Here is a 27882-nt window from a genome sequence, read left to right as displayed (position 1 = left end):
CAGGGCCACTGGCAAGCCAAAGGCTGTCCATCACAGACCACACCTCACCACTTCACAAAACCCAGAAAGTCTCAGCTTCCCGGGGAGCAGTTATTTAAGGCCTCGGACTGCAAGTAAAGAAGGAAAGACTGGAGGCATCGGCTCAGCATTCTCTGAAGGTTTGTGCCCAGCACTGACACCTTTGTGTGTTCATACGACTTCCTAGACTTATGAGAACTGAGAGATAGAGATACAGAGACAGAGAGAAGGAGATGGAGAAGGAGAGAGGGGGGAGTCTGATGGTGCAGACATGGTTGTGCTCATGTGATTCTGCATATACAAGAGATCATCTATGTGATGGGGAGTGAAGTCTGCACTGGTAGTTTAACTCAAGAGTGTGTCTGCAGGCATAACTGGACATGTGTATATGTGTCAGGTCTTACAGTGCTTCTCAAGGAAGTCTGCTGGGTTACATGTGACAAAAAATACTGGGGATGACAGTTCAGGATAGATTTTCCACACATGATTGCAATGTGGAGATAAACAATGCTGCAAATTGGTAGATCAACACCCCAAATCTGGGAAAGGAGCCACATGAAAAGTGCTGGATTGGGGTGGTCCAGGGGGTCTCCATGGGTTCTCACCTTGTGTCCTCTGTGTGAGCTGAGGGGGTCACCTGCATACAGTCTGGAGGTGGGGATCCTGCCTGACTGTGCCCTGGAGTCTCCTGAGGGACAGCAGGAAACAGAGCAGATGCCATCTCCACCTGGGAGAGGAGTCAGGCTAACCAGCATGTGATTCTCCCCCCAGAAGGCTCAGCATGAAGGTCTTGCTGTTGGCAGTGATCATGGCCTTTGGTAAGAGCAGGCCTTGCCCTGGGGCACAGGGGGACAGCCCATAAAAAAACAGGCCTTCATCAGGGCCTTCCTATCTGCCACGGCTGCAGGCCTCTCTCCTGCAGGAAGAGTCCCCTGAGGGAGGGGGTGGGGGAGTCTATGAAAGTTATGGGGTGCTCAGTTACCCTCAGTCTCATCAGGGGACAATTTCCTGCCAGGTCTTCTGGGGGCCATTGAGGCTAAGTGGAATTTGGACAGAATGATCTTGAAGGCAGTTGGAAGGGAAGCTGCCTCTGCTTTTGGTGACTATGGCTGCAACTGTGGCTTCAGACAAAAAGGAACACCCGTGGATGCCACAGACAGGTGAGGCCCCCAGTCCTCCCTCTCCTGTGCTCATGTGGATCCTGGAGGGCTGGGCACATCACTGACCCCAGGAAGACCCAGGAGAAAGGCTGCAAGTATGAAGGATACTCTGGTATAGGTCATGTCACAGACACGGAAGCACTCTCTAGAGCCAAGGGAAAGACTCTGTGACCAAACGTTTATGGGAATCCTGATGGGGGCTGTGCCAACAGGTGCTGTGCTGCACATAACTGCTGCTATCGCCGTGCAGAGAATGTTGGCTGCAAGACCAAGAAAATATTCTACCAGATTGACTACAACTGGAAAGATATCAACTGCTGTATGTACAACACCTCCAATTATATCTTCTTCTCTGTGTGTATGGGATGTCCACTGTGGTGAGCACTGTACTGAGACAGAGAGAGCAAGAGAGAAGGAAGGAGACCCTCCATAGAACTTTCTCTTAGCTGAGTAGCAAATCCACTACAGTACCAGTATGGGCTGGGGATACAGCATGATAATTCTAGAAAGGCTCTTATGTCTGATACTTGAGGTCACAGGTACAATGCATAGCACCACCATAACCCAGAGCTGAGGACTTCAATGTCTGTATCACTCAAATAAAAATGATATAAATGCTTTGAAAAGACAGAGCAAATATAATGTTGGTAAAGATTCAGGACCTCAGCCTGGAACATGATATGAAACTGGTAAACATCAGGAATGAAGAAAATAGGGATCTTCACAGGGCCTCAGAACAAGACATTTTCTGATTGCCATGGCCTCCATGCTAGGGAAGGTTCCCTACAGTCCTGGAAGAGTCTGAGTCTGCCTCAGTGGCCCCACAGGAAGTCTAACCTAGTTCCATGGTCTAAGTGCAGAGCACAAAAGAGATGCAGTGCTCTCAGGAAGGACTCCTAGGGCTTAGCTGCTACTGTCCTCAGGAGGCAGAGTATCAGAGTCCTAAAGGCACATCCATCTACCAGAGCTATCTATATCTAGGTGTTGGGACTGGGGATTGCCCCACCAAAGAAGCTCCTGGAGGTCAAAGGTGTGTCTTGCCCCAAGGGTTCCCACAAAAAGCCATATAAAATTAACAATTTTTCCATCTCGGGTTCCTTCTCTTACAATTTCAGCAAGTCAAAACTACTGTCCAGCTCAAGTTTGTGAATGTGATAAAGCTTTGGCCCACTGCTTCACAAGAAATAGACATTCTTATAATAGAAAATATCAATACTATAGTGAAAAAAGGTGCCGTGGAGCGCCCCCAAAATGCTGAGAGCCCATGGACACTCAACCTTCAACCTTCAACACCTCCTGCTGTGTTTCCTTCGCTTGCACCCCATCCCATGCTCCAGCCCCTGTCCTGGAGTGAAGAACCACCCCCCTCTCTGCTCAGAGTCCCTTCTAGCTCCTCACAGGAGCCTGCAGCCCAGGGCAGGTGTGTCTGATTTCCTCCCCACTTGCTCTTAGGCAGCAGGAAATTCCCCCTTTCCCACTCCTCTGCATCAAGTCCTACTTTCTCCTTAGAATGGAGGAGCTGCATTCCTTGCATACTCTTCTCAATAAAGCAGCTGACTGGAACACTGTGTGTGACTGTGTGTACCAGGGGCATCACACCCCTGCCTCCATCAACTGCTAGGAAGAGGGAATGAATGACACAGGAACTAGATGGGAAGGGTCTAAGATGGGTGGTGCTATCAGTCTGAGTTAACTCCACAGTGGCCCCACAGGAAATCTAGCCTAGTTCCCTGGTCTAAATGGAGATACTTGGGCACCAGCTGTGTGGGCTTGTTGGAGAAACTGAAGAGGCCAAGGAGAGGTGAGAGGCATAGCTCAGGGCTAGAGCACTGGACCTCAGAAGAGGCCATGAATACAAAGCCTGGATTGGCAGGTCTCTCCCCATCACCATTGTCAACACAAGAGACACCCAGAGAGTCAGCCCTACCTCCCTGACAGAGAAGCTTCAAGGGTAAGGAAGAGTGTTGGTTTAATGGCTTGGCAGCTGGAGTCCATACTTTCTGCATGACGTGTGCTCATGAGCCTTCAGCATGGGGAAGGTGGGTCCATGCAGTGGTGCCCAACATCTGGGCTCTCAGTCTATCTATCCCTCTCAGCCTGTCAGTGCTCATGATGCCTGTGATGGGAATCTCAGGGTATCCACACAGTTAACATTCTGCTACAGCCCTGCTCAAACTTGTACTAGCCTAGCAGGTGGTGAGGTTGGACCTGCCCACTCCTGAAGGTTACTTCCCATCCATCATTCATGGATCTTCTTGGCCAGTTGCAGTGCCACCTGCTGCTAAGTCATCGTCACTAGGGTAACTGTGTGTGGCCCCTGCATAGCTTCTTCTCAGGGCACAGGTGTGATAGACTTTAGCTCCTGCATATCCCAAGATGTGCCGGTCCGGGCTAGCTTCGTAGGTGGGAGAGAGACAACCAGGGACTCATGGCTGAGCTGGGAATGCAGTTCAATCTTTATTGATGAATGGGGATGCAGTTCGATCTAGCTATCTCTAATCACAATCCTGTCATATATGTATATGTATATATATATATATATATATATATATATATATATATATCCTCAGGCTTTTCCTGGAAAAGCCTCTTCACTGGGAAAATTATTTGCTCTGAGATCCAATTTTCTGAATAGAGACATCTTAGACCTTTGTGGCCAGAGTCCTAGAATTCTGAGCACCCAGAGCCCTACTCCTCCTCTGGACTGTGATCTGGTGCCAGTGTCTGAAATTTCCTGTCTGGTGACCTTTATCACTTCCAAGATCTTGGAGGTAGCTTCCCCAACTGTACCTTTGTGAGTGAGTGAGTGAGATTGTGTCACATAAAATAGGAAATGAATTACTTCCATCAGGCATGGTTTTTGAAGTAGGAGTAATTGGACCTCCGCTCTCCCTGAAACAAATACTGAACAAAAGAGATTGAATTGGACACATAATCTACAGCTGAAATAATCCACAGCTTTATGTGGGTGTCTGCCCTCACATTTGGGGAAATAAGGGCATGAGTTGGAATTCACAGTCAAATCCAGACTCCAGGCGGACAGCACAGTACAAAGAATCAGCACCAAAGAATCTTGGACAGTAGTGTAGTTATCAAACTTTCCAGAAGAAAAGAAATTGGAGCTTAAAAACCTCTCAACCTTTGACTCAGGATTTTTTTTGTTTATTTTTGTTTTTTCTCAGTCTGAGTTTAAGACAAGTACAGAAAACTCAGATATCCCACTGTTGTTAAAATTTCGGAGGCTCTGGCCGGGCTGGCTTGCTTCACGGCGGGTAACAGAGACGCGGAGACAATGGCTGGGCAGGGAAGCTGTATTTCTTTATTCAGGAACAACGATTCATAAACTAAGACAAACTAATCACCAAACAGAACTCTGCTGTCTCTTTGCGGCGGCGCAAGCACTCTTTCTTTTACTCTCGAACTCAGGAACCCTCGAACTCTCTCACTCTGGAACTCTGGAACTCTCTTACTGGGGAACCCTCTGAAACTCTTCCACTGTGGAACTCTCTCTTACTCTGTAACCCTGAAACTCTCCAACTCAGGAACCCTCTGGCCCTCTCTCTCTTCCTCTCGAACTCAGGAACTCAGCAACTCTGGCGGGGTTCCTCTGGGGCGGGGCCAAGCGGGCCCGCAAAATTTAACTGGACTGATCTAATTCTCTCAGTGGGGGAGAACTAGAACCCAATGTAAAGCATACAACATCCCACAATGTAGCCCGAAACATCCCTTCCCCCCACACACAATGCCACAGATTATACAAACAAGTGAAACCCAGAGATCGAAGCATCACCACCTGCTGGCCAACAATAACCAACACTGTACATTTGGAAACAAAGAGGTGAGTACTACCTCGGTATACTTCACTTCAGGCTGTGTCCAGAGTAAATATTAAAATTATAAAATGCATCATCTCAGACCAAGAAGGCATGAAACTATAAATAAATCCAAAAGGGAAAAAAATTTTCCCAAGCCTGGAGACAAAACAATATGCTGCTTAACAATAAATGAATCACTAAAGAGATCAAAAAAGAAATTAAGAATTACCTTGTTACCAATGTAAATGAAGAAAACAGTTACCAGATCCTATGTGATGCATCAAAATCAGTGCTGAGAGGGATGTTCATAGCAATACAGGCCCAAATTAATAAACAGAATAAATCACTAGTAAAACATCTAAGAACCCACCTCAATCAACTAGAAGTAGAGCAAGAGAAAGAACCAACAGTCAGCAGGAGACAGGAAATGGTCAAAATCAGAGCAGAAATAAATGAAATAGAAAACAAGAAGAACATTAGGAGGATTAACGACACCAAGAGCTGCTTCTTTGAAAGGATAAATAAAATAGATAAGACACTAGCTACACTCACCAAGAGAAAAAGAGAGAATGCTATGGTAAAATCACTCAAAAATGAAAGAGGACATATTACAATAGATGAGGTAGAGATTCAAAAGATTATGCAAGAATATTATGAGCATCTGTATGGAACCAAATTTGACAACTTAGAAGAAATGGACACATTCTTAGAGTCATACCAACTGCCAGTATTGACACAAGAGGAAGTAGATAAACTTAACAGGACAATCACTAGTAAATACATTAAAAACAGTAATCAAAAGCCTACCCCAGAGCAAAAATCCCAGGCCCTGATGGCTGTACTAATGAATTTTACAAAACAGTCAAAGAAGAATTAACATTCATCCTCCTCAAACTCTTCCAGAAAATAGAAGAAGAGGGATCACTCCCAAACACATTCTATGAGGCTAACATCACCCTGACCTCCAAAGCAGGAAAGGATCCCACCAAAAGAGAAAACTATAGACCTATATCCCTGATCAACATTGATGCAAAGATCCTCAACAAAATCGTGGCTAATCAAATACAACAACATATTAAGAGAATAATCCTCCAAAATCAAGTGGGATTCATCCCTGGGAAACAGGGATGGTTCAACATTGTATGTCAATAAATGTAAACCACTATATCAGCAAAAAGAAAGACAACAATCACATGACTTTATCAGTAGATACAGAGAAAGCATTTGACAAGGTGCAAACCCCATTTATGATAAAGACTCTAGAGAAACTGGGAGTGGAAGGAAAATTCCTCAACATAATAAAGACTATATATGATAAGCCCATGGCTAATATCACAGTCAATGGGGAAAAATTGGAAACTTTTCCCCTAAAATCAGGAAATAGACAAGGGTGCCCACTTTCACCATTTTTATTCAACATAGTCCTAGAAGTCCTTGCCATCACAATCAGATAAGAAATAGATATTAAAGGAATCCAAATTGGAAAAGATGAAGTTAAACTCTCATTATTTGCAGATGATATGCTGGTATACCTAGAAGACCCCATAAACTCTACCAAGAAACTATTAAAAATCATCAATAAATTCTTTAAAATAGCAGGCTACAAAATCAATACCAATAAATCTGTTACATTTCTTTTTTAAATTAATTAATTTATTTTTTAAAAAGGAGACATTAACAAAACCGTAGGATAGGAGGGCTACAACTCCACACAATTCCCACCACCTGATCTCCGTATCCCATCCCTTCCCCTGATACCTTTCCCATTCTTTATCCCTCTGGGAGTATGGACCCAAGGTCATTGTGTGTTGCAGAAGCTGGAAGGTCTGGCTTCTGTAATTGCTTCCCCATTGAACATGGCCATTGACTGGTCGATCTGTACTCCCAGTCTGCCTCTCTCTTTCCCTAGTAGGGTGGGGCTCTGGGAAAGTGGAGCTGCAGGACACATTTGTGGCATTTATTATGCAAAAGATGGGTCAGAATAAATGAAACTGAAGGAACCAATATCATTTACAATTGAATCTATGAAGGTCAAATACCTAGGAATAAATCTAACAAAGGATATAAGTGACCTTTCAAGGAAAACTGTAAGACACTGTTAAAAGAAACACAGGATGACACAAAGAAATGGAAGAACATCCCCTGTTCATGGATGGGAGAATAAATATCATTAAAATAGCAATTTTGCCAAAAGCAATCTATAGATTCAACACAATCTCTTAAAATCCCAATGACATAGTTCAAGGAAATTAAACATATTCAAAATTATATGTGGAACTTTAAAAAATCATGAATAGCAAAAACATTCCTAAGGAAAAAGAAGAAAAATGGAGGCATCACAATTCCTGACTTCAGGTTATAGTACAAAGCAGTAGTAATTAAAACAGTGTGGTATTGGGAAAAAACAGTCATATGGATCAATTAAATAGGTTGGAGAGTCCAGAACTCAGTCCATACATGTACAGACACCTCATATATGACAAAGGGGTCAAATATGCCCATTGGGGGGGAAGAAAGTCTCTTTAACAAATGGTGTTGGTAGAGTTGGACAGCCACATGTAGAACATTGAAACTAGACCACCAATTAACATCATATACCAAATTAACTCAAAGTGGATCAAATATATGTGTATCATACCTGAAAGTATTAAATACATAGAAGAACATATTAGTGAAACATTTCATGACATTAACACCAAAGACATATTTGGAGACTTCGTCCCATGGGCAAGGTAAACAAAATCAAGATTGAGCAAATGGTACTATATCAATTTAAAAAGCTTCCGTACATCAAAAAAAAACTCCATAAAAATAAACAGGAAACCCAGCAAATGGGGGAACATATTCACACATCATACTTCAAACAAGCAGTTGATATCAAACATCTATAAAGAACTCATACAACTGAACAAAAAGAAGAACCCAATAAAACAGTGGGCAGAGGACATGCATAGACAGTTCTCCCAAGAAGAGATACACATGGCCCACAGACATATGCAGAAATCATCTAATGCACTTATCATCAGAGAAATGCAAGTTAAAACCACATTGAGATATACCACCTTACACCTGTAATAATGGCCTTCATCAATAAAACAGGAGAGGATAAATGTTGGAAAGGATGTGGAGAGAAAGGAATCCTAATACACTGCTCGTGGGAATGCAAAATGGTACAATCATTATGGAGAACAGTATGGAGAATCCTTAAGCAAATACAGAAGAAAATACCTTATGACCCAGCAATCCCACTCTTAGGCATTTATCCAAAGGAGATAATACAACTAATTTGAAGGGATGTATGTACTCCTATGTTCATAGCTGTGTTATCCACAATAGCAAACATTTGGAAGCAACCAAAATGTCCCTCCACAGATGACTAGTTTAAAAAGTTATGGGATGTATACTCAATGGAGTACTACTAAACAATAAAAAAGATGATTTTACATCCTTTAGGATAAAATTGATGTATCTTGAGAACATTATGCTTAGTGAAATAAGCAAGGAGGTAAAGGAAAGTTATAGAATGGTTTCATTAATATGTGTAATTTAGAGAACTGAACACACATACTTAGAATAAACAACCAGACATAACACGTCCCATATTTAAATTTTAAACTATAGTGGTTACCTAGGAGGGAAGGGGGAGGGCACATATGGTCAGGTTGTGGGGCACAGGTTGAGCAGATAGCTTACAATGTGTGAGGATCCAGGTTCACTTTATTCTTATACTTTCTTTGTTTGGGGTTTTTTGCCTAATCTATTTTAATTAAATGTAGAAATAATTTTTTAAAATAATAGGAAAGCTATCAAAGGAGGGATTAGGATACAGAGTCCTGGTAGTGGGAACTATGTGGAATTGTACCCTTCTTATACTATGGTTGGTCTCTTCAGTGTTTACATTTTTTAAATAAAAGTTATATATGTAAAAAAACTTTAAAAAATTTAAGAAGAAGAAATGAAACAGAGAGCTGATATGGATGAGGAAACATGAAATGGTATAGTAGGAAAGAGAGGGTGAATTAGTTTTGACTGGAAAACCAAACCTTGAGGGCAGGCAGGGCAAGGAGCCCCAGGTCACCAGGAAGGGTTGTTACAAACCAAAGAAAACATATGATCAGATAGCTGGTTGATCAGCCTGAATACAGATGTGTTTACAATGTACAGGAACGATGGCCACCCCCAAGAAACACTGTGACCAGAATGCTGTGACCAGAATGCTGTGACCAGAATGCTGTGACCAGAATAAACAGCAAAGGGCCAGAAAGGCCATCATGAAACATTGTCCAAACTCTCACTGATCACGTGAGACTTCTTGATCCGACCAGCACCCCCAATACTAACTGCCACTGTTCATAACAGAACTCCCCGCTTAGATTGACTTTCTAACGAGCCTGTCTGGGTGGAGCAGTGGCCTTTGCCTAGGGAGAAGCTAGAAATCTTAAAAGAGCTCGTCCAAGAGCAATTGCCTTTTGGATACATTCACCATTCCCGGAGCCCATGGAATACTCCTGTCTTTGTGATTAAAAAGCACTTGGGAAAATGGCACCTCCTCCAAGATCTCCATGTGGCTAACAAAACCATGCAGGTCTGGGACTCCCCCCAAAGGGGTTTGCCTCTTGCTTCTGCAATTCCCACAGGGATTCCAATCATAGCTATTGATATACAGGATTGTTGTTTCTCAATTCCCTTGCACCCACAAGATTGTAAATGTTTTGCCTTCTCTGTTCCTTCTATTAATAACACCAGCCCTGCTGATAGATTTGAATGGGTGGTACTGCCCCAGGGCATGGCCAATAGTCCAACTGTTTGTCAAGAGGATGTTAAATCTGCCCTTTTGCCATATATTCATAAGGGCCTTAAGGTTTTTCATTATATGGATGACTTCTTAATATGGGGAGAATTAGATACAGCTCTCTCTGCCCTATGTGATTTTCTTATCCCTTCCTTTAAAAAAAAAAGCAGCCTTAATGTAGCTACTGAGAAAGTACAGCTAATTCCTCCAATATCTTTTTTAGGCTACGAGATTTTTTTAACACAGATTTGTCCCTTAAAACCTTGTGTTACTTTTCCTTCTAATCTCACTCTTGCTTCTTTACAAAGTTTTCTTGGAAATTTAAATTGCCTTAGGCAGCATCTTTATCTGCTTACTAGCTGCCTGCAACCACTATTTGATCCTTTAAAAGGAAACAAACAGCCCTCCTCAAAGTGTTTGATAACCCCCGAAGCCTCCTTGGCACTGGAAAGGGTTAACCAGGCTCTCCAGGACATGGACCTTATTCAGTTCTCCTTCTCCTTTCCAGTAAATCTTCTGATCTTTACCTCCACTCCCACAGTAATGGGGGCACTGTGGCAGAAGCATGGCATTCTCAAATATATCCATAAAATTTCGAACCAGATGCCCTGCTAACCATGGGAAGCAGATTTGTTTGTGTTTCCTTCACAGGAATCCCAAGAAAACCATCAGGACCCCTGCACACTCTGATATCACCCACTAGATGGCACAACTACAGTGGTGCCCCCCCTGAAGCCCATGGTGTGACCTGACACAATCTGAAGAACCTGATTCACAGACTCCAAGGACAAAACTTTCTTACTGTCTTTCTCTTGCCCATTGCTGTCTGCCCATCTTGCTGCTTCTTCATCTGTCACATTTTGGTGGTTCCAGCTCACTCTCTACAGAGAAGCAAAGTTCCAGTGGCTGTCCTCCCCCATCAATATAGACGTGCGGCATTTCTTCCCCTGGTCATTGGCATTGGACTGATGCTTCTATTGGACTTGATGATACACCTTTGGACACTCCCTTTTCACTGCTGGACTTCTCGAGGACTGACTGTAGCAGTTCATAGACCTTAGCACCAGCGGTCTTGGGACTTCGCAATGCCAGAGCACCCCCCTCACCCCTCGGCCTATCAGGCCCCCACTCCTGTGCCTGTCAGGCAGTGCCCCGTTTCTACCCTCTCCTCCTACCAGGCCTCTCTTCAGTTTCACGCTGTCCTTGCTACTCTTACTTATCCCTCCCTGTCTTATTCCAGTTCTTTTGAAAATGCCTGCACAATATAATTCAGGTATATACCGAAAAGGTTTCTGTTCACCCCTACACTACTACTCCTCTTTCAAAGATGGACTCTTTTACAGACATTGACCCACTTAAATGTGATGATTAGATAGAAAGATAAGAGAAAGATATAAAAATATTGTGAGTAAATGGTGTAGCCTGGAAGAGCTTAACCTATGACAGAGTCCCTCTAAGTAAGTCTCTCTCTCTACAGAGGAGTTGAGCACAGGGGGACACATAAATCTCACAAGGTTGGTGGCCATGTAAGTCTTCCCTCCCCGACAAAAACATCCAACATCTTCCCACCTGAGCCTGTAATTCCTTAAAAAACATTAAGCCTGCTCCACTCTAAAGTTTCTATACTATGGCCATTAGATAAAAAGGAAAGGGGGAGGTGTTGGGAAATTGTGCAGATGTGGTTGAACACTGGCAGGGCCCAAAAGCCACTGTATTTCCATGCAAGTATTATTTATAGATCCCCACCACCACCACGTTATCCCCTCAGAGTATTGCTAATTCACTTAAAACCATTGCAAAAGTTGCTAAGGATGCTTCCACCTTCCCAAAATGCCTTTTGCCTCTCTCCACCCCCTTTCCTAGCCAATCCCAACCTGACATGCCACTTCCAGAATACTCCCATAAAATCCTCTCCTGTTTCTGCTTTTGCTCTCTTTTCTCTTCCACAACATGACACGGAGAAGGGCTGGTGGTCATAGTGGGAGGTGGCCACGTTGCTAGTTCCATGTGGCCTAAACTGCTGTGCTCACACCCAATTCTGGGTCATCCATGTGAATAAAGATTTGTGCTCCTGCTCCTCCAAGAGTTCCTGGTCTCTTCTCTCTCCACCATAATGCAACCCGACACTTCTCTTTCTAGATTATCTCAATTTACATAATTCCTTCGATCTCCATCAAAGGTGAAAGGAAGAAGATGAATGCACAATTTTTAATAGTTAGTATTCCATGCGGTATATAGACCACAACTTCCTCAGCCAGTCATTATTGCTGGGCCCCTGGGTTGCTTCCAGGTTTGGGCTGTTACAAATTGTGCTGCTATGAACAGATCTCTTTGTATGGGTGTGCTTCGTACCAAAGCTCAGTTCAAGTCTAGGTTATGATGATACAGGGGATTGAACCAGGGACCTTGGAATCTCAGGCATAAAAGTCTGTTTGCATAATTACCAGGTTATCTCTTCTACCCTCACATGTTCTTTTCAGCAGGGTTACCTGAAGATGGAGAGAGAGAAAGAGAGACAGAGACAGATAGAGAGAGAGAGGCACTGCTCGAACATTTCTACCTTTGCTACACACACATCACATGGTCCTGAGGAAGAAACCTAGAGCCTCCATCAAGTAAAGTAACTTCTCAACTCCTGATCCTCTTGCTTGCCCATCACCTTCCCACTTTTTAGGTGTTAACAAATCAAGAATTAAACATGAGGAGGGGAAAGATGAAGTTATCCAGGGCCTTAAGGTCTATAGATTGAAAAGACACAGAGTCAGGAGGAGCATGGGCCCTGCCCCCTGCATCACTCTGGGGCCTCCCGTCCTGACAGACTTCACTGGCCTGTGTGTTTGAGCAGCTGCTCTCCGTGCTCAGCAGCGCAGTAAAAAGCAGTGACCTGTGTGCAGCCGTAACTCTGCATTTGCCGTGTTCCCAGGATGTTTGCAGTCACAGCACTTATTAAACCCTGTCCACTGGACACCTGTGTCAACTGCTCTCTGGAGCCTTCTGGCCTCTGACTGCCACTCAGGCTCCACCAAGACTCCACCTGGGCTTGTCTGCTCATCCCAAAGGGGAAGACTGTGATCTTGGATATTGCTCCCTGGTGACTCTGCCTTCATGACCCAGAGTCCCTGTGTCCTAAAGGAGGCCACACCTGAGACCGTGGGAGTTCAGATTCAGCACAGGGCTGTGACAGGGCACAGTGTGGCTTCAGATGAAGCCTGCTGACGGCTTTCAGGCAGCAGGGAGGAGGCTGTGCTGCCTCCACTACAAACCCATGATCAGAGCACCAAAATAGTGCAACCATCTTTTGTTCAGTTTTTTCTTAGTGATTTAATAATGATTAACAAGACTGTAAGATAACAGGGGTACAATTCCACACAGTTGCCGCCACCAGATTTCTATATCTCATCCCCTCCATTGGAAGATTCCCTATGTTTTGTCCCTCTGGAAGTAGGAACCAAAATTCTTTATGGGGTGCAGAAGGTGGTAGTTCCGGCATCTGTAATTGCTTTTTAAATGTGCATGGGCATTGGCAGGTGGATCAATACACCCAGCCTGTCTGTCTTTCCCTTGTGTGGTAGGGCTTTGGAGAGGTGATGCTCCAGGACATATCGTTGAGGTCATCTCCCCAGCAAAGTCAGAACAGCAAAGACCTGGCTACTTTGGAAACTTGGTGGTTAAAGGTGGTAAGATACAAAGCAGGACAGACTGGTCAATAAACAGAAACCCAAAGGGAGGAATGCAATTAGGGTTTTTCTTCATGTGGGAAGAAGCTAAGAAGTCTATTTTAGGAATGTTTCAAGGGACCCATGAGTTTAGTAATTTTTACCTGAGCCTGACAGCTAACATGCTGATGGACTAAAAATATAGTCTGGGAAGATGGTGTCAGAGTTGAGAATAGGACTAGAAAACTGGATCAGGGCAGAGAGTAGCCCCTGAACTTTAAGAAAATATATAAAGGTCATTCAGAGTTTACCCTATGATCTGACCCAGAGCCAAGGTCTACTCATATTTAGCACAGGAACCTGTGTGACCTCAAGTCCCTTTCAGTCTGAGCTCACAGTCCGTGGTCACAGCAGGAACATTCAAGACTGCACTCATGTCAGGATCCATCTTCCTTGAGGGGCATTGCAGGCTGACCAGGCTCCCTTCAGATTGTTGAGGGAGTCCCCACCATGGCTTCTCTGCAGTGAGGGCAGATCCTGGAAGGCCCACAGGAGGGCTCGTGATGACATTCCTGATGGAAGTGACCAGAGAGGGGTCTGTTACAAGTTAGGCCCATCATGTCTGTGTGGAAATCCAAGGATTCCATAAAGAGCCCTACATGATGGGATGACAAAACAAGGCAATTCTATCTCACCTTCACACTAAGGTCTGGGAGACCAGCAGGCCTCTACAGAGTAGGCCACAGAGTCACCCTGTAACTCAGAACCCAGTGCTTGGCTCTTGGAACCCCATGAGGGAAGAGTAGACAGGGCTGCGGCAGGTGGTCTCTCTCCTCATTCCATCTGCCAAAACCCTCTGCAGGGGTGCTCACTCTCTGCCCCCCTCCCTGATTCCCTGAAGTAGCTCTTGAGGATGTAAGGGGTAGAGTCAGCTGCACAGGCAAGGCTGTCCAGTGTCTTGGAACTGAGACTGGGAAGGGGCAATAGAAATATGTCTAAAACAGAATTTCAAGTTTCCTGCAACATGAAGACCACAGTCTTATCTGCGGTCCACTTAAATTTATATTCTTAATGATTAAATCATTGATTCTGCATTATATCTTAATGCTTTTCACCCAGCCACTCACAGATGCTACCCTGATGTCAACCTGACTTCCCTGGGAAGACAACATCTCCACTGTGTACTGGATTCTCACCCATGCTGAATCCTTCCCCTATAGGGAAAGATATAAAAATTCTGAGAGCATGAAAACACTTGCAAATACCCATTTTTAGAGAAGATGCAGTTACGAAAGCCAGACATCCACCTTCTGCATCCCATAAAGATTCTGGTCCATACTCCCAGAGGGATAAAGAATAGGGAAGCTTCAAATGGAAGGGATGGGACACAGAACTCTGCTTGTAGAAATTACATGGACTTGTACCACTGTTATCCCACAATCACGTTAAACATTATTAAGTCACTATAAAATAAGTTTTAAAAGGATGGAAGGGTTGTTCTGCAGTTTTTAAAGAGCTTTGCTATGATTGACCAGTCAGACAGTCCCTGTGGCTGCAGGAGAAAGAGGTAAATCATAGGACAGTTCCTTAGCTGTGGCTCCAAGGAGGTGAGGCTTGGGATGAGGTGGAGGCAGGGCTATGCACAGAGGAGGCCAGGCAGGTCAGCTCGGCCTTGGCCCAGGGCCAGACACTCTCAGGGGAAGGGGAGGAGGAGAAGAATCACACCATGAAATTCCCTCCCACTTCCCAGATGCCACATATCCCAGCACAGAGCCCCCAACCTCCCTCAGTCCATGTCCCCAACACTGTGCAGAGCAGCCCACAGCCCACAGCAGCACAGGGGCCTGGCATCTCCTGGGAGCAGCATCCAGAAGATGTAGGGTGGTCACTCCCAGAGCTGCTTCAGGGAATGGATATGTCAGGAGCCAGCCCCCCCAAAATTGCACAAGACCAGTTTTTGGCAGCAACTAACAGCAAACAGGGTTTCCTGCCTCACCTCTGGCCAGCAGTGATTAGGGACACTGAAGGGATTACCTAGGTCCACTGGCAGGCCAAAGATGTCCATCACAGACCACACCCTACCACTTCATAATATCCAGCAATTCTCAGCTCCCCAAAGGAGCAGTTATTTAAGGACTCAGACTGTAAGTAAAGAAGGAAAGACTGGAGGCATCGGCTCAGCATTCTCTTGAAGGTTCGTGTCCAGAATTGACACCTTTGTGTGTGCATATGACTTCCTACACTTAAAAGAACTGAGAGAGAGAGAGAGAGAGAGAGAGAGAGAGAAAGAGAGAGACAGAGACAGAGAGAGAGAATGAGAGAGAGAGAGAAAGACTGACTAGACAAGGTTGCATGCATGAGATTCTTCTTATACAAGAAATTGTCTATGTGGTAAGGAGTGAAGTCTGCACCGGTTGTTGAACTCAAGAGTTGACTGCAAACACAACTCTGGCCATTGTATATGTGTCAGATCTTATAAAGCTTTTCAAAGAAGGCTGCTGTGTGACATTTGAGAGAAAATACTAGGGATCAGAATCAATAATATTTAATAATTTTTATTTACTTATTATTGGATAGAGACAGAAATTAAGAGAAAAGGAGGAGTTAGAAAAGTAGAGAGACACATAGACCACTGATTTACCATTCAGGAAGCTTCCCACCAGCAGGTGTGGACCAGGGATGTGAACCTGTGTCCTTATAAACTGTAATGTGTGCACGTGAGCAGGTACACCAGGCCTGGCCACCTTTTTCCTATTTGTTTGTTGTGAGCAGGTGCACCAGGCCTGGCCACCTTTTTCCTATTTGTTTGTTGTGTGAATAATTTTTTCACACATGATTGTAATGTGGGGACAAGCAAGAGCTGTAGATCAACACCCCAAATCTGGGAAAGAAGACACATAAAAAAGAGCTGAGTTTGGGATGGTCCAGGGGGTCTCCATAGGTTCTCCCCTTGTGTCCTCTCTGTGAGATGAGGGGGTTACCTGCACACAGTCTGAGGTGGGGCTCCAGCCTGCCTGTCCCCTGGAGTCTCCTAAGAGACACAGAGGACACAGCAGGACACAGAGAAGATGCCATCTCCATCTCCACCTGGGAGAGAGGAGTTAGCCTAACCAGCGTGTGATTCTCCCCCAGAAGGCTCGGCATGAAGGTCTTCCTGTTGGCAGCGATCATGGCCTTTGGTAAGAGCAGACCCTGCCCTGGGGCACAGGGGGCAGCCCATGGAAAGAAACAGGCCTTCATCAGGGCCTTCCTGTCTGTCGTGGCTGAAGGCCTTTCTCCTGCAGGAAGAGTCCCCTGTGGGAGGGGGTGGCAGAGAGAATAATGGAGCTACAGGAGAATCAGTCCCCATAACCCTCATCATGGGACAAATTTCTGCCAGGTCTGCTGGGGGCCAATGGGGCTAAGTGGAATTTGGAGAGAATGATTGTGAAGGCAGTTGGAAGAAAAGCTACAACTGCTTTTGATGACTATGGCTGCAACTGTATCTTCAGACATAATGGATCCCCTGTGGATGCAATAGACAGGTGAGGCCCCTATCCTTCCTTCCTCAGTGCTCAAGCTGACCCTACAGGGCTTGGCATAGCACTGATCCCAGAAGAGCCCAGCAGAAAGGTTGTGAGCATGAAGGAGACTCTGGTATAGGTCATGATCACAGACATGGGGTAACTTCTTAGAGCCTAGGGGAAGACTGTGTGACCTTGGGTTGATGGGAATCCTGACGGGGGCTGTGAAAACAGGTGTTGTGCTGAGCATAACTGTTGTCTTCGCCGCCTGGAGAGTGTTGGCTGCAGGAAAAAAAAAGTCACCTATCAGATTGACTACCACTGGAAACATATCAAGTGTTGTAAGTACAACACCTCCCACTGTATCTACTTCTCTCTGTGTGTATGGAATGCCCACTGTGGTGGGCACTGTGCTGAGACAGAGGGAGAAAGAAAGAAGGAAGGAGACCCTCCATAGGACATGCTCTTAGTTAGAGGAAGTCACCACAGTTCCAGTGTGGCTGGGGAGACAGCATGGTGATCGTAGAAAGGCTCCCATGCCTGGGGCTTGAGGTGGCAGTCTCAATGCCCAGCATCACCATAAGCCAGAGCTGAGAGCAGGTTGGGTGATAATGGTATGGCTATTATGATCTGCACAATAATGACATGTCCTCTGGACCCAAGACCTAGGACCTTTGCCCATGAACAGAACATTTAGCAAGGCAACAACAGTGGTCTCATGAAGGACTCTAGTGGCTTAGCTGCTACTGTCCTCAGGAGGCAGGTTACCAGACTCTGAAGGCACAGAGTGTGGAGTGTGTCTATTTCTGACAAAACTACCTAGACTGGGGGGTTCGACATGGGATTTCCCCACCACAGAAACTTCAAGAAGTCAGAGGTATGTCTTGAGCACAGGGATCCCACAAAAAGCCATATATAATTAACAATGTCCTCACCATCTGGTTCCTTCTCTTACAATTTCAGCACGTCAAAACTACTGTCTGGCTGGAATTTGTGAATGTGATAAAACTTTGGCCCTCTGCTTTTCAAAAAATAAGAATACTTACCATAGGAAATATCAATACTATGAAAAAAAGAAGTGCCGTGGAAAGTCCCCAAAGTGCTGAGAACCTGCACACACTCACCTCCATCTCCTCCTGCTGAGTTTCCTTCTATTGCACCCCCATTCCATGCCCCAGCCCCTGCCCTGGAGTGAAGAACCACCCCCTCTCTGCTCATAGTCCCTTCTAGCTCCACACAGGAGCCTGCATCCTATGGCAGGTGTGTCTGATCTCCTCCCCCCTTACTCTCAGGCAGTAGGAAATTCCCCCATTCCCACCCTTCTGCACCAAGTACTACTCTCTCCTTAGAATGGAGAAGCTGCATTCCTTGAATTCTCTTCTCAATAAAGCAACTGACTGGAACATTGTGTGTGACTGTGTGTACCAGGGGCATCACACCCCTGCCTCTATCAACTGCTAGGAAGAGGGAATAAATGATACAGGAATTAGATGGGAAGGGACTAAGATGGGTGGTGCTGTCAGAGTCTGAGTCAACTCCCCAGTGGCCCCACAGGAAGTCTAGCCTAGTTCCCTGGTCTAAATGGAGATACTTGGGGACCAGTTGTGTGGGCTTGTTGGAGAAACTGAAGATGCCAGAGAGAGGTGAGGGGCATAGCTCAGGGCTAGAGCTCTGGACCTCAAAACAGGCCAGGAATACAAACCCGGGATTGGCAGGTCTCTCCCCATCACTATTGTCATCACAAGAGAAATCCAGAGATCCAGCCCTGCCTCCCTGACAGAAAAGCTTCCTGGAGAAGGAAGAGTGTTGGTCTTAATGGCTTGGCAGCTGGAGTCCATACTTTCTGCATGGTGTGTGCTGATGCGCCTTCAGCCTGGGAAGGTGGGTGCACCCAGTGGTGCCCAACATCTGGGCCCTCATTCTATCCATCCTTCATGACCTTTCAGTGCACATGTGACCTGTGATGTGAATCTCAAGGTGTCCACACAGTTAACGTTCTGCTACATCCCTGCTCAACTTCTTACTAGCCTAGCATCCTGGACTTTATTTGCAGGAGAACAGAAGGTGATGAGGTTGGGCCTGCCCACTCCTGAAGGTTATTTCCCACCATCATTCAGGGATCTTCTGGGCCAGTTGGAGTGCCACTTGCTGGGTGACTGTGCGTGGCCCCTGCATAGATTATACTCAGGGCACCGATGTGATGGACTTTAGCTCCTGCGTATCCCAAGATGTGCATCAACTCAGAACTGCTGTATTTCCCTAAGACATCTTGTGCACAGATGTGGCATTTCATAAGGCTGGAGAGTGTTTGCGGACATTCTTCTCAAGGAGTCTTCACTATGCAGCCCCTAAAGATGGTAGGGCAGGAGGAGACAGAAGAACACCTGCAGCACTGTTCCACCACTTGTGACATGAATCATCCTCCCTTGCTGAAGGGGGACTCCAGTGCACAGTGTGGTTACATAAAAGCCTGAATGGGATAAGGAGCTCAGAGACCAGGGAAGGTTCCTGGACTGCCATCAGTATATTACAGGTTCAAGTCCCACACCACTTGGAGGGCTTATGGGAAGAGAGCCATCACTGGTTTCATGTCTCTTCCCATTTTCTCAGCTGTATGTGAATGAGCCCAGTGGCCCAGAACTGAGTATTTACCATATGTAAGACCCTTGCTTTGTGTACACTTACACACATACATAAATACATGCATACAAACATACCTAGAAGCTACCTGCAGATTAAGTGGCATGTTGAGAATTGCTGCTTCTGATGATGAAGATGGTGATGATGATAAAGGTACTGTGTCTCTCATACTTTCCTTCCCATGCTCCTCTGCATGGGGCTCAAGTCCACACGTTGCCAGTTGAAAGGTGGGAAAGTCTTCCCACAATGTTTCTATGGTCCCTTCCTGCTGCATAAAGGGATTAGTGTGGTGTTTTTCCCCCAGGGAATAGAATTCCTCCATGGCTTTGTCCTGGAGAAAGTCCAGGGAAAGATTTGGCTAAATTTGGGAAGCAGAGATGGTGTTTATTTCATACCCAACATTGTCAGAAACAAATACAAGCCACATCAAGGGCCTAGAATTCTAATAGATCCCTCTCTCCATCACCTCTGGTCATGTCCATCAGGAACAACACAGTGGAACTTCCTGAGGGCATTCACAGGGCATTGCTCTCAGTGATGGTCAACAATCTAGGGGCTGCTCCACTTTCTGGAGGGAGGCTGGGTCAACATATTCTGCCACTCGGGAAGGCAGGTCCTGAAACAGGGACAGCCTAGAATGTTCCCAGCTGTGACCATGGACTTTGAGCTCAGACTGACAGGGATGCAGAGTTTACACAGGCTACTGTGCTGAATATGGGCCCCAGATCAGATGAGTGGGGTTTATAGTTAACAGTATTTATATGCCTTTCCCATATTTGGGAGCCACTTTCTCCCCTGATCCAGCTTTCTACTCCTCATTCAAACTCTGACACCATCTAGTCAGACAACACCTTTAGCCCACCTGCATGTTGGCTGTCAGGCTCAGGAAAAAATTAGTAAAGTTATGGACCCCCTGGAATGTACCTAAAATAGACCTACTAGCTTTTTCCTTAATGGAGACCCCAAGTCTCACCTAATATATTCTTACCTTTGGGTTCCTGATGGATTACTAAACAACTTGCTCTGCTTTATATCTTAAGGCTTTTTAAGCCACCAATTTGCAGATGGTTCCATGAGGCCAACATGAATCCCCTGGGCAGACACCTCACCAATGGGTCCTGGAACCCCACCACCCCAGAGCCCTGCCCCACTAGAGAAAGACAGAGACATGCTGGGGGTATGGATCCATCTGCCAATGCTCATATCTAGTGGAGAATCAATTAAAGGAGCCAGACCTCCCACCTTCTGGTCCCCATAAATAATTTTTGTTCAAACTCCTAGAGAGATAAAGAACAGGATGCTCTAATGGAGGGGATGGGACATGGGACTCTGGTGGTGGGAACTGTGTGGAATTGTATCTCTTATTCAACAGTCTTATCTGTCATTATTAAGTCAATAAATAAAAATAAATTTAAAAGCCTCATCTCTTTCCTTACACAAGAAAAGTCCTGTGTATGGCATTATAAATATGTTTAAGGAAATTAAAAGAAAAAGAAAGATTCCTCTTGCTGAATACTTGATCTTTTCTGGAAAAGTCTCTTCACTGGTGTCAGTCATAGTTCACGGTGCCAGTATGCTGTGCTAGCTTCGCGGCAGTAGACAGACGATCAGGGACACATGGCTGAGCAGAGAAGCAGTATTTCTTTATTCACAAGTGAACAGTTCAAAAACTAATCTAATCTAATAACAACCTCTGCGCTGCCCCTCACCTTCCCACTTTTTAAAAGTCATCAATAAATTGAGAAGTAAACATGAGAAGGGGAAAGAGTAAGTTATCAGGGGCCTTAAGGGCTATCGATTGAAAAGACACAGAGTCAGGGGGATCATGGGCCCTGCCCCCTGCATCACTCTCAGGTCTCCCATCCTGACAGACTTCACAGGATTGTGTGTTTGAGCAGCTGCTCTCCATGCTCAGTAGCCCGTAAAAATTGGTGATCGGTGTGCAGCCGTAACTCTGCATTTACCATGTTCCCAGGATGTTCGCAGTCACAGCACTTGTTAAACCCTGTCCGCTGGACACCTGTGTCAACTGCTCTCTGTAACCTTCAGGCCTCTGACTGCCACTCAGGCTCCACCAAGACTCCACCTGGGCTTGTCTGCTCATCCCAAAGGGGATGCCTGTGATCTTGGATATTGCTCCCTGGTGACTCTGCCTTCATGACCCAGAGTCCCTGTGTCCTAAAGGAGGCCATGCCTGAGACCTTGGGAGTTCAGATTCAGCACAGGGCTGTGACAGAGCATAATGTGGCTTCAGATGAAGCCTGCTGGTGGCTTTCAGGCAGCAGGGAGGAGGCTGTGCTGCCTCCACTACAAACCCATGATCAGAGCACCAAAATAGTGCAACCATTTTTTGCTCAATTTTTTCTTAGTGATTTGATAATGATTAACAAGACTGTAAGATAACAGGGGTACAATTCCACGCAGTTTCCACCACCAGATTTCTATATCTCATCCCCTCCATTGGAAGCTTCCCTATGTTTTGTTCCTCTGGGAGTAGGAACCAAAATTCTTTATGGGGTGCAGAAAGTGGGAGGTCTGGCTTCTGTAATTGCTTCTGCACAGGACATGGGTGTTGGCAGGTGGATCCACACCCCCAGTCTGTCTGTTTCTATCTTTCTCTAGTGGGGCAGGGCTCTGGGGAGGGGAGGTACCAGGACACAGTGGTAAGGTTGTCTGCCCAGGGAAGTCACGATGGCATCATAGTAACATCTTGAACTTGGTGGCTGAAAAGTGGTAAGATATAAATCAGGACCAATTATTTAATGATCAGGAACCAAACATAGAAATAGAACAAATGAAATTAGGGTCTTCATGTGTGACAAAGCTAGAAAGTCTGTTTAGGTAAGTTGCAAGGGACCCATGACTTTAGTAACTTTTTGCCCAAGCCTGATAATCAACATACAGTAAACTTAAACTATTGTCTGGGAAGACAGTGTCAGAGTTGAGAACAGGGCCAGAAATCTGGATCAGGGCTGTAGGGAAATTGTGAGGATGTGGTAGGTCCTGGCAGGGCTTGACCTGAGGGGTGCATCCATCCTGCCAGTCTCTCTACCAAGAAGTTGAACAAGGGGGACACAGGAACCCCAAAGGTTTACTATGTCATATCAGACTCCCTGCCTCACAAAACACTCCACATTTTTCTGTCTCCAGGAGGCCGACATTCCTTAAAATATTAAGCCAGCTCCCCCTGCTCCACCCTGCATTCCTTGATACTATAGCCTGTCCTTTTATTATCTATATATCAATCTTCTGCTTTGTCTAATAAATGACAAAACCCCTATAAACAGTTGCTAAGGAAGCCCCCACCATTCACAGCCCCTTTCACCTTTCTCCGCCCCTTTCCTAACCATGTATGGTATTGTCAAGCCACTTCCATTTCCGACTTGGCTTTTCCCTTGTCTGGCCTGGAGAGGCATGCAGGCAGACCAGGAGGCTGACGCCAGCCATTGTAGTTTGCACCACATGGCTTAACCAGGTGTGCTACCCCCTGACTCTGGGGCACTTGAATGAATAAAGATTTGAATTGCCTTGCCGCCATGATCCTGGTTCCTGGGTCATCTGTCTCTCTCTCTCTCTCTCTCTCTCTCTCTCACACACACACACACACACACACACACACACACATGCATCATTGGCCCAATACAGGGCAGAGAGTATCTCCCAATATTGAAGAAAATATATACATGTCATTACCTGTTTCCTCATGGATCTAACCCAAGGCCCATGTCAATTCACATTTAGCACAGGTGTCTCTGTGACCTCTGAGTCCCTGTCAGTCTGAGCTCACAATCCATGGCCACAGCTGGGAACCCCCTAGACTGCATTCATTTCAGGACACATCTTCCTCCAGTGGCAGAGTAGGCTGACCAGCCTTGCTCCAGAGTGTGGGGCAGCCCCCACCATAGGTGCTCTATAGTGAGGACAAGACCCTGTAAAGGCCCACAAGAGGGATTATGATGATGTTCCTATTAGAGATGATCAGTGAAGGGGGGAAGAGGGATCTGAAAGAGGCCTAGGCCAACTATAGCTGTGTTGAAATACAAAGATTCTCTGATTTGAGGTATAGATAACAGGGTGGAAAGATAGGGCAATAGTGTCATTTACCCACACCCAAGTGAAGATCTGGCAGACCTGCAGGCCTCTGCAGAGTAGGCCACACAGTCACCCTGTGACTCAGAACCCAGTGCTTTGCTCTAGGAACAGAGTGAGGGAAGAGTAGACAGGGCTGCTGCAGGTGGTCTCTCTCCTCCTGCCTGTGCTCACTCTCTCCCCCACTACTGCTCCTGGGTGGGCAAATCTGGAGGCTGTGAGGGGCAGAGTGAGCTCCACAGGCAAGGCTGCCCAGTGTCTTGAACCGGGACTAGGGAGTGCATAAATAAGATGGAGGGAGGTGGGGTCTTGCAGATACTAAGGAGCAGTGGGGTGACTGACCAGTAACACAGTTCCTGTGGCTGCAGGAGAAAGAGCGGTAAATCAGAGGACAATTCCTCAGCTGTGGCTCCAAGAAGGTGACGCCTGGGGTGAGGTGGAGGCAGGGCTATCTATGCACTGAGGAGGCCAGGCAGGTCAGCTCTGTCTTTGCCCAGGGCCAGACACTCTCAGGGGAAGGGGAGGAGGAGGAAGAATCACACCATGAAATTCCCTCCCACTTCCCAGATGCCATATGTCCCAGCACAGAGCCCCCAACCTCCCTCAGTCCATGTCCCCAACACTGTGCAGAGCAGCCCACAGCCCACAGCAGCACAGGGGCCTGGCCTCTCCTGGGAGCAGCATCCAGAAGATGTAGGGTGGTCACTCCCAGAGATGCTTCAGGGAATGACTGTCAGGAGCCAGGCCCAAAGAAAGATTACACAACAGGATCAGTTTTTGGCAGCAACTAACAGCAAACAGGGTTTCCTGCATCACCTCTGGCCAGCAGTGATTAGGGACACTGAAGGGATTACCCAGAGTCACTGGCAGGCCAAAGGCTGTCCATCACAGACCACACCCCACTGCTTCACATAACCCAGAAAGTCTCAGCTCCCCAAGGAGCAGTTATTTAAGGACTCGGACTGCAAGTAAAGAAGGAAAGACTGGAGGCACCGGCTCAGCATTCTCTTGAAGGTTTGTGTCCAGAATTGATATCTTTGTCTGTGCATATGAATTCCTATGCTTTTGAGAACAGAGAGAGAGAGAGAGAGAGAGCGAGCCTGATGGTGCAGACAAGGTTGCATGCTTATGATATGTGATTCTGCTTTTATCAGAAGTCATCTATTTGGTAATGAGTGAAGTCTGCACTGGTCGTTGAACTCAAGAGTGTATCTGCAAGCATAACTCTGGGCATGTGTATATGTTTCAGGTCTTACAAAACTTTTGAAACAAGGCTGCTCTGTGACAATTGTGAAAAAAAAGTACTGGGGATAACAGTTCATGAGTGAACTTCCCACACATAATTGGAATGTGGGGGCAAGAAAGAGCAGTTAAATGATAGATCAACACCCCAAATCTGGGAAAGGAGTCATATGAAAAAGTGCTGGATTGGTGATGGTCTGGGGGTCTGCACAGGTTCTCGCCTTGTGTCCTCTGTGTGAGCTGAGGGGGTCACCTGCACACAGTCTGAGGGTGGGGCTCCTGCCTGCCTGTCCCCTGGAGTCTCCTGAGGGACAGCAGGACACAGAGCAGATGACATCTCTACCTGGGAGAGGAGTCAGGCTAACCAGCATGTGATTCTCCCCCCAGAAGGCTCAGTATGAAGGTCTTGCTGTTGGCAATGATCCTGAACTTTGGTAAGAGCAGACCCTGCCCTGGGGTGCAGGGGGCAGCCCATGGAGAGAAAGAGGCCTTCACCAGGGCCTTCCTGTCTGCTGTGGCTGCAGACCTTTCTCCTGCAGGAAGAGTCCCCGGTGGGAGGGGGTGGGAGGACTCTGGGAGTTACGAGAGGCTCAGTCCCAATCACCCTCATCAAGGGACAATTTCCTGCCAGGTCTGCTGAGGGCTGATGAGTCCTCATGGAGTTTGGAGAAAATGATCACAATGGCTACTGGAAAGGAAGCAGCACATGCTTATGGCCAGTACGGCTGTCACTGCGGCTGGGAAGGAAAAGGGTCCCCTGTGGATGCCACAGACAAGTGAGGACACCAGCCCACCCTCCCTAGCGCTCATGCAGACCCTGCAGGGCTGCACACCACAGGGGTGTCACAGGCTCCCCCACAGAATAGACCCCAGGAGCCTTCAAGCAGAAAGGAGACTCTGCTCGGACATGGGGCAGACACAGAATCACTCCCTAAAGGAAAGGGGGAGACTGAGTGACCTCTGGTTGATTGGTACCCAATGGGGGCTGTGCCAACAGGTGCTGTGTTGCTCTTAACTGCTGCTATCACAATCTGGAGAGAGCTGGGTGCAATCCCAGATCAACCACCTACAACATTGACTACAAATGGAATCATATCAGCTGTGGTAAGGACAAGACTTCTCCCTGCACTTATTTCTCTCTCTGTGTGTGTGTGTATGGAATGCCATCTGTGGTGGGCAGTGTGCTGAGACAGAAGGAGAAAGAGAGGAGGAAGGAGACCCTCTGTAGGACATGCTCTTAGAGCAGTAGGAAGCCACTACAATACCAATACGGTCTAGGGAGACAGTAAACATATACAAGGAGAGGCTCCCATGCATGAGACTTGAGGCCGTATGTTCAAAGCCCAGCACCACCATAAGCCATAGCTGAGCAGTGATCTAGAAAAAATAATTACTAGTTAATTAATATTTTAAAAGTAAATACTTAAAAAATACCAAGGCTGAGGCAGGGTCTCCATGTGCGGTGCCCTCATGGTTACACATGCTGCCGCATGGACACCTCTCTGGCTGGAGAAAGGATAAAAGTCATTCACAGAGCTTTCTACTACATTCCACTTGGGAGCTCATTGGCCAGCACCAGCTCACACAAGCCCCAGAGGTCAGTCTCTGCAAAGAGAATGGTATGGCTGTGATGATCTGCACGATAATGTCATGTCCCATGAACTCAGGGCCTTTGCCATGAGAAAATCCATTAGCAAGGCAAAAACATCGGTCTCAAGGAGGACTCCCATGGTTTAGCTGCTACTGTCCTTAGGAGGCAGGGTACCAGAGACCTGAAGGCACAGAGTATATCTCCATACAAAAGAACAATCTAAACTGAGAGATTGGGACAGGGGATTGCCCATCATAGAAGATTCTGGAAGTCAGAGGTAGGTCTTGACCACAGAGACCCCAAAAAGCCATATATAATTAATAATTTCTCCACTGGTTCCTTCTCTTACAATTTCAGTGAAAGCAAACTTCTGTAGCAATAAAGTGTGTGAATGTGATAAAGCTGTGGCCAAATGTCTTGCAAGAAATAAGAAAACTTTCAAGAAGAAATATGAAAAATATGACCACAACAACTGCAAAGGAGTGAACCCAAGGTGCTAGGCCAGTGGACACTCAAACCTCATCTGCTCCTGCTGGGTTTCCTTCTCTTGCACCCCCATCCCATGTCCCAGCCCCTGTCCTACAATGAAGAACCACCCCCTCTCTGCTCAGAGTCCCTTCTAGCTCCACACAGGAGCCTGCAGCCTGGGGCAGGTGTGTCTCATCTCCTTCCCACTTGCTCTCAGCCAGCAGGAAATTCCCCCTTTCCCACTCTTCTGCACCAAGTCCTACTCTCTCCTTAGAATGGAGAAGCTGCATTTCTTGGATGGTCTTCTCAATAAAGCAACTGACTGGAGCACTATGTGTGACTGTGTGTACCAGGGACATCACACCCCTGCCTCCATCAACTGCTAGGAAGAGGGAATAAATGACACAGGAACTAGACGGGAAGGGACTAAGATGGGTGGTGCTGTCAGAGTCTGAGTCAGCTCCCCAGTGGCCCCACAGGAAGTCTAGCCTAGTTCCTGGTCTAAATGGAGAGGCTTGGGCACCAGCTGTGTGGGCTTGTTGGAGAAACTGAAGAGACCAGGGACAGGTGAGGGGCATAGCTCAGGGCTAGAGCTCTGAACCTCAGAACAGGCCAGGAATACAAACCCGGGATTGGCAGGTCTCTCCCCATCACTATTGTCATCACAAGAGACACCCAGAGAGCCAGCCCTGCCTCCGTGACAGAGAAGCTTCAAGGGGAAGGAAGAGTGTTGGTTTAATGGCTTGGCAGCTGGAGCCCATACTTTCTGCATGGCGTGTGCCCGGGCGCCTCCAGCCTGGGAAGGTGGGTGCACCCAGTGGTGCCCAACATCCGGGCCCTCAGTCTATCCATCCCTCTCTGCCTGTCAGTGCTCATGATGCCTGTGATGGGAATCTCAGGGTGTCCAC

At 46.5% G+C, this 27882-nt stretch overlaps 1 protein-coding gene across 2 annotated transcripts; it reads left to right on the top strand.

Moving 5' to 3' along the window:
• LOC107523242 (phospholipase A2, membrane associated-like) lies at positions 1 to 27301 on the top strand. 2 transcript variants are annotated; one of them, XM_060200945.1, is made up of 5 exons: positions 1 to 158; positions 790 to 836; positions 25547 to 25691; positions 25913 to 26019; positions 26864 to 27301. In XM_060200945.1, the coding sequence occupies exons 2-5, from the start codon at positions 800 to 802 to the stop codon at positions 27004 to 27006; spliced, it is 432 nt and encodes a 143-aa protein (XP_060056928.1). In that variant the 5' UTR covers positions 1 to 158; positions 790 to 799; the 3' UTR covers positions 27007 to 27301. The 2 variants fall into 2 exon arrangements, with proteins under 2 accessions (XP_060056928.1, XP_060056927.1); XM_060200944.1 differs by lacking the exons at positions 1 to 158; positions 790 to 836 and adding exons at positions 24266 to 24687; positions 25303 to 25349.
• The last annotated feature ends 581 nt before the right edge of the window (positions 27302 to 27882 follow it).

The sequence above is a fragment of the Erinaceus europaeus genome, chromosome 11 (genome assembly GCF_950295315.1).
Source record: "Erinaceus europaeus chromosome 11, mEriEur2.1, whole genome shotgun sequence".
In the NCBI taxonomy this organism is placed as follows: Eukaryota; Metazoa; Chordata; class Mammalia; order Eulipotyphla; family Erinaceidae; genus Erinaceus; species Erinaceus europaeus.
The sequence above is the reverse complement of the archived record's forward strand: the minus strand, read 5'-3'. Positions and strand labels throughout refer to the sequence as shown.

Coding starts and splice junctions, on each gene's coding strand:
- LOC107523242 (XM_060200945.1), top strand. CDS start 800: ATGAAGGTCTTGCTGTTGGCAGTGATCATGGCCTTTG. Junction 837..25,546: donor GGCAGTGATCATGGCCTTTG/GTAAGAGCAGGC, acceptor ATTTCCTGCCAG/GTCTGCTGAGGGCTGATGAG. Junction 26,020..26,863: donor ATGGAATCATATCAGCTGTG/GTAAGGACAAGA, acceptor TTACAATTTCAG/TGAAAGCAAACTTCTGTAGC.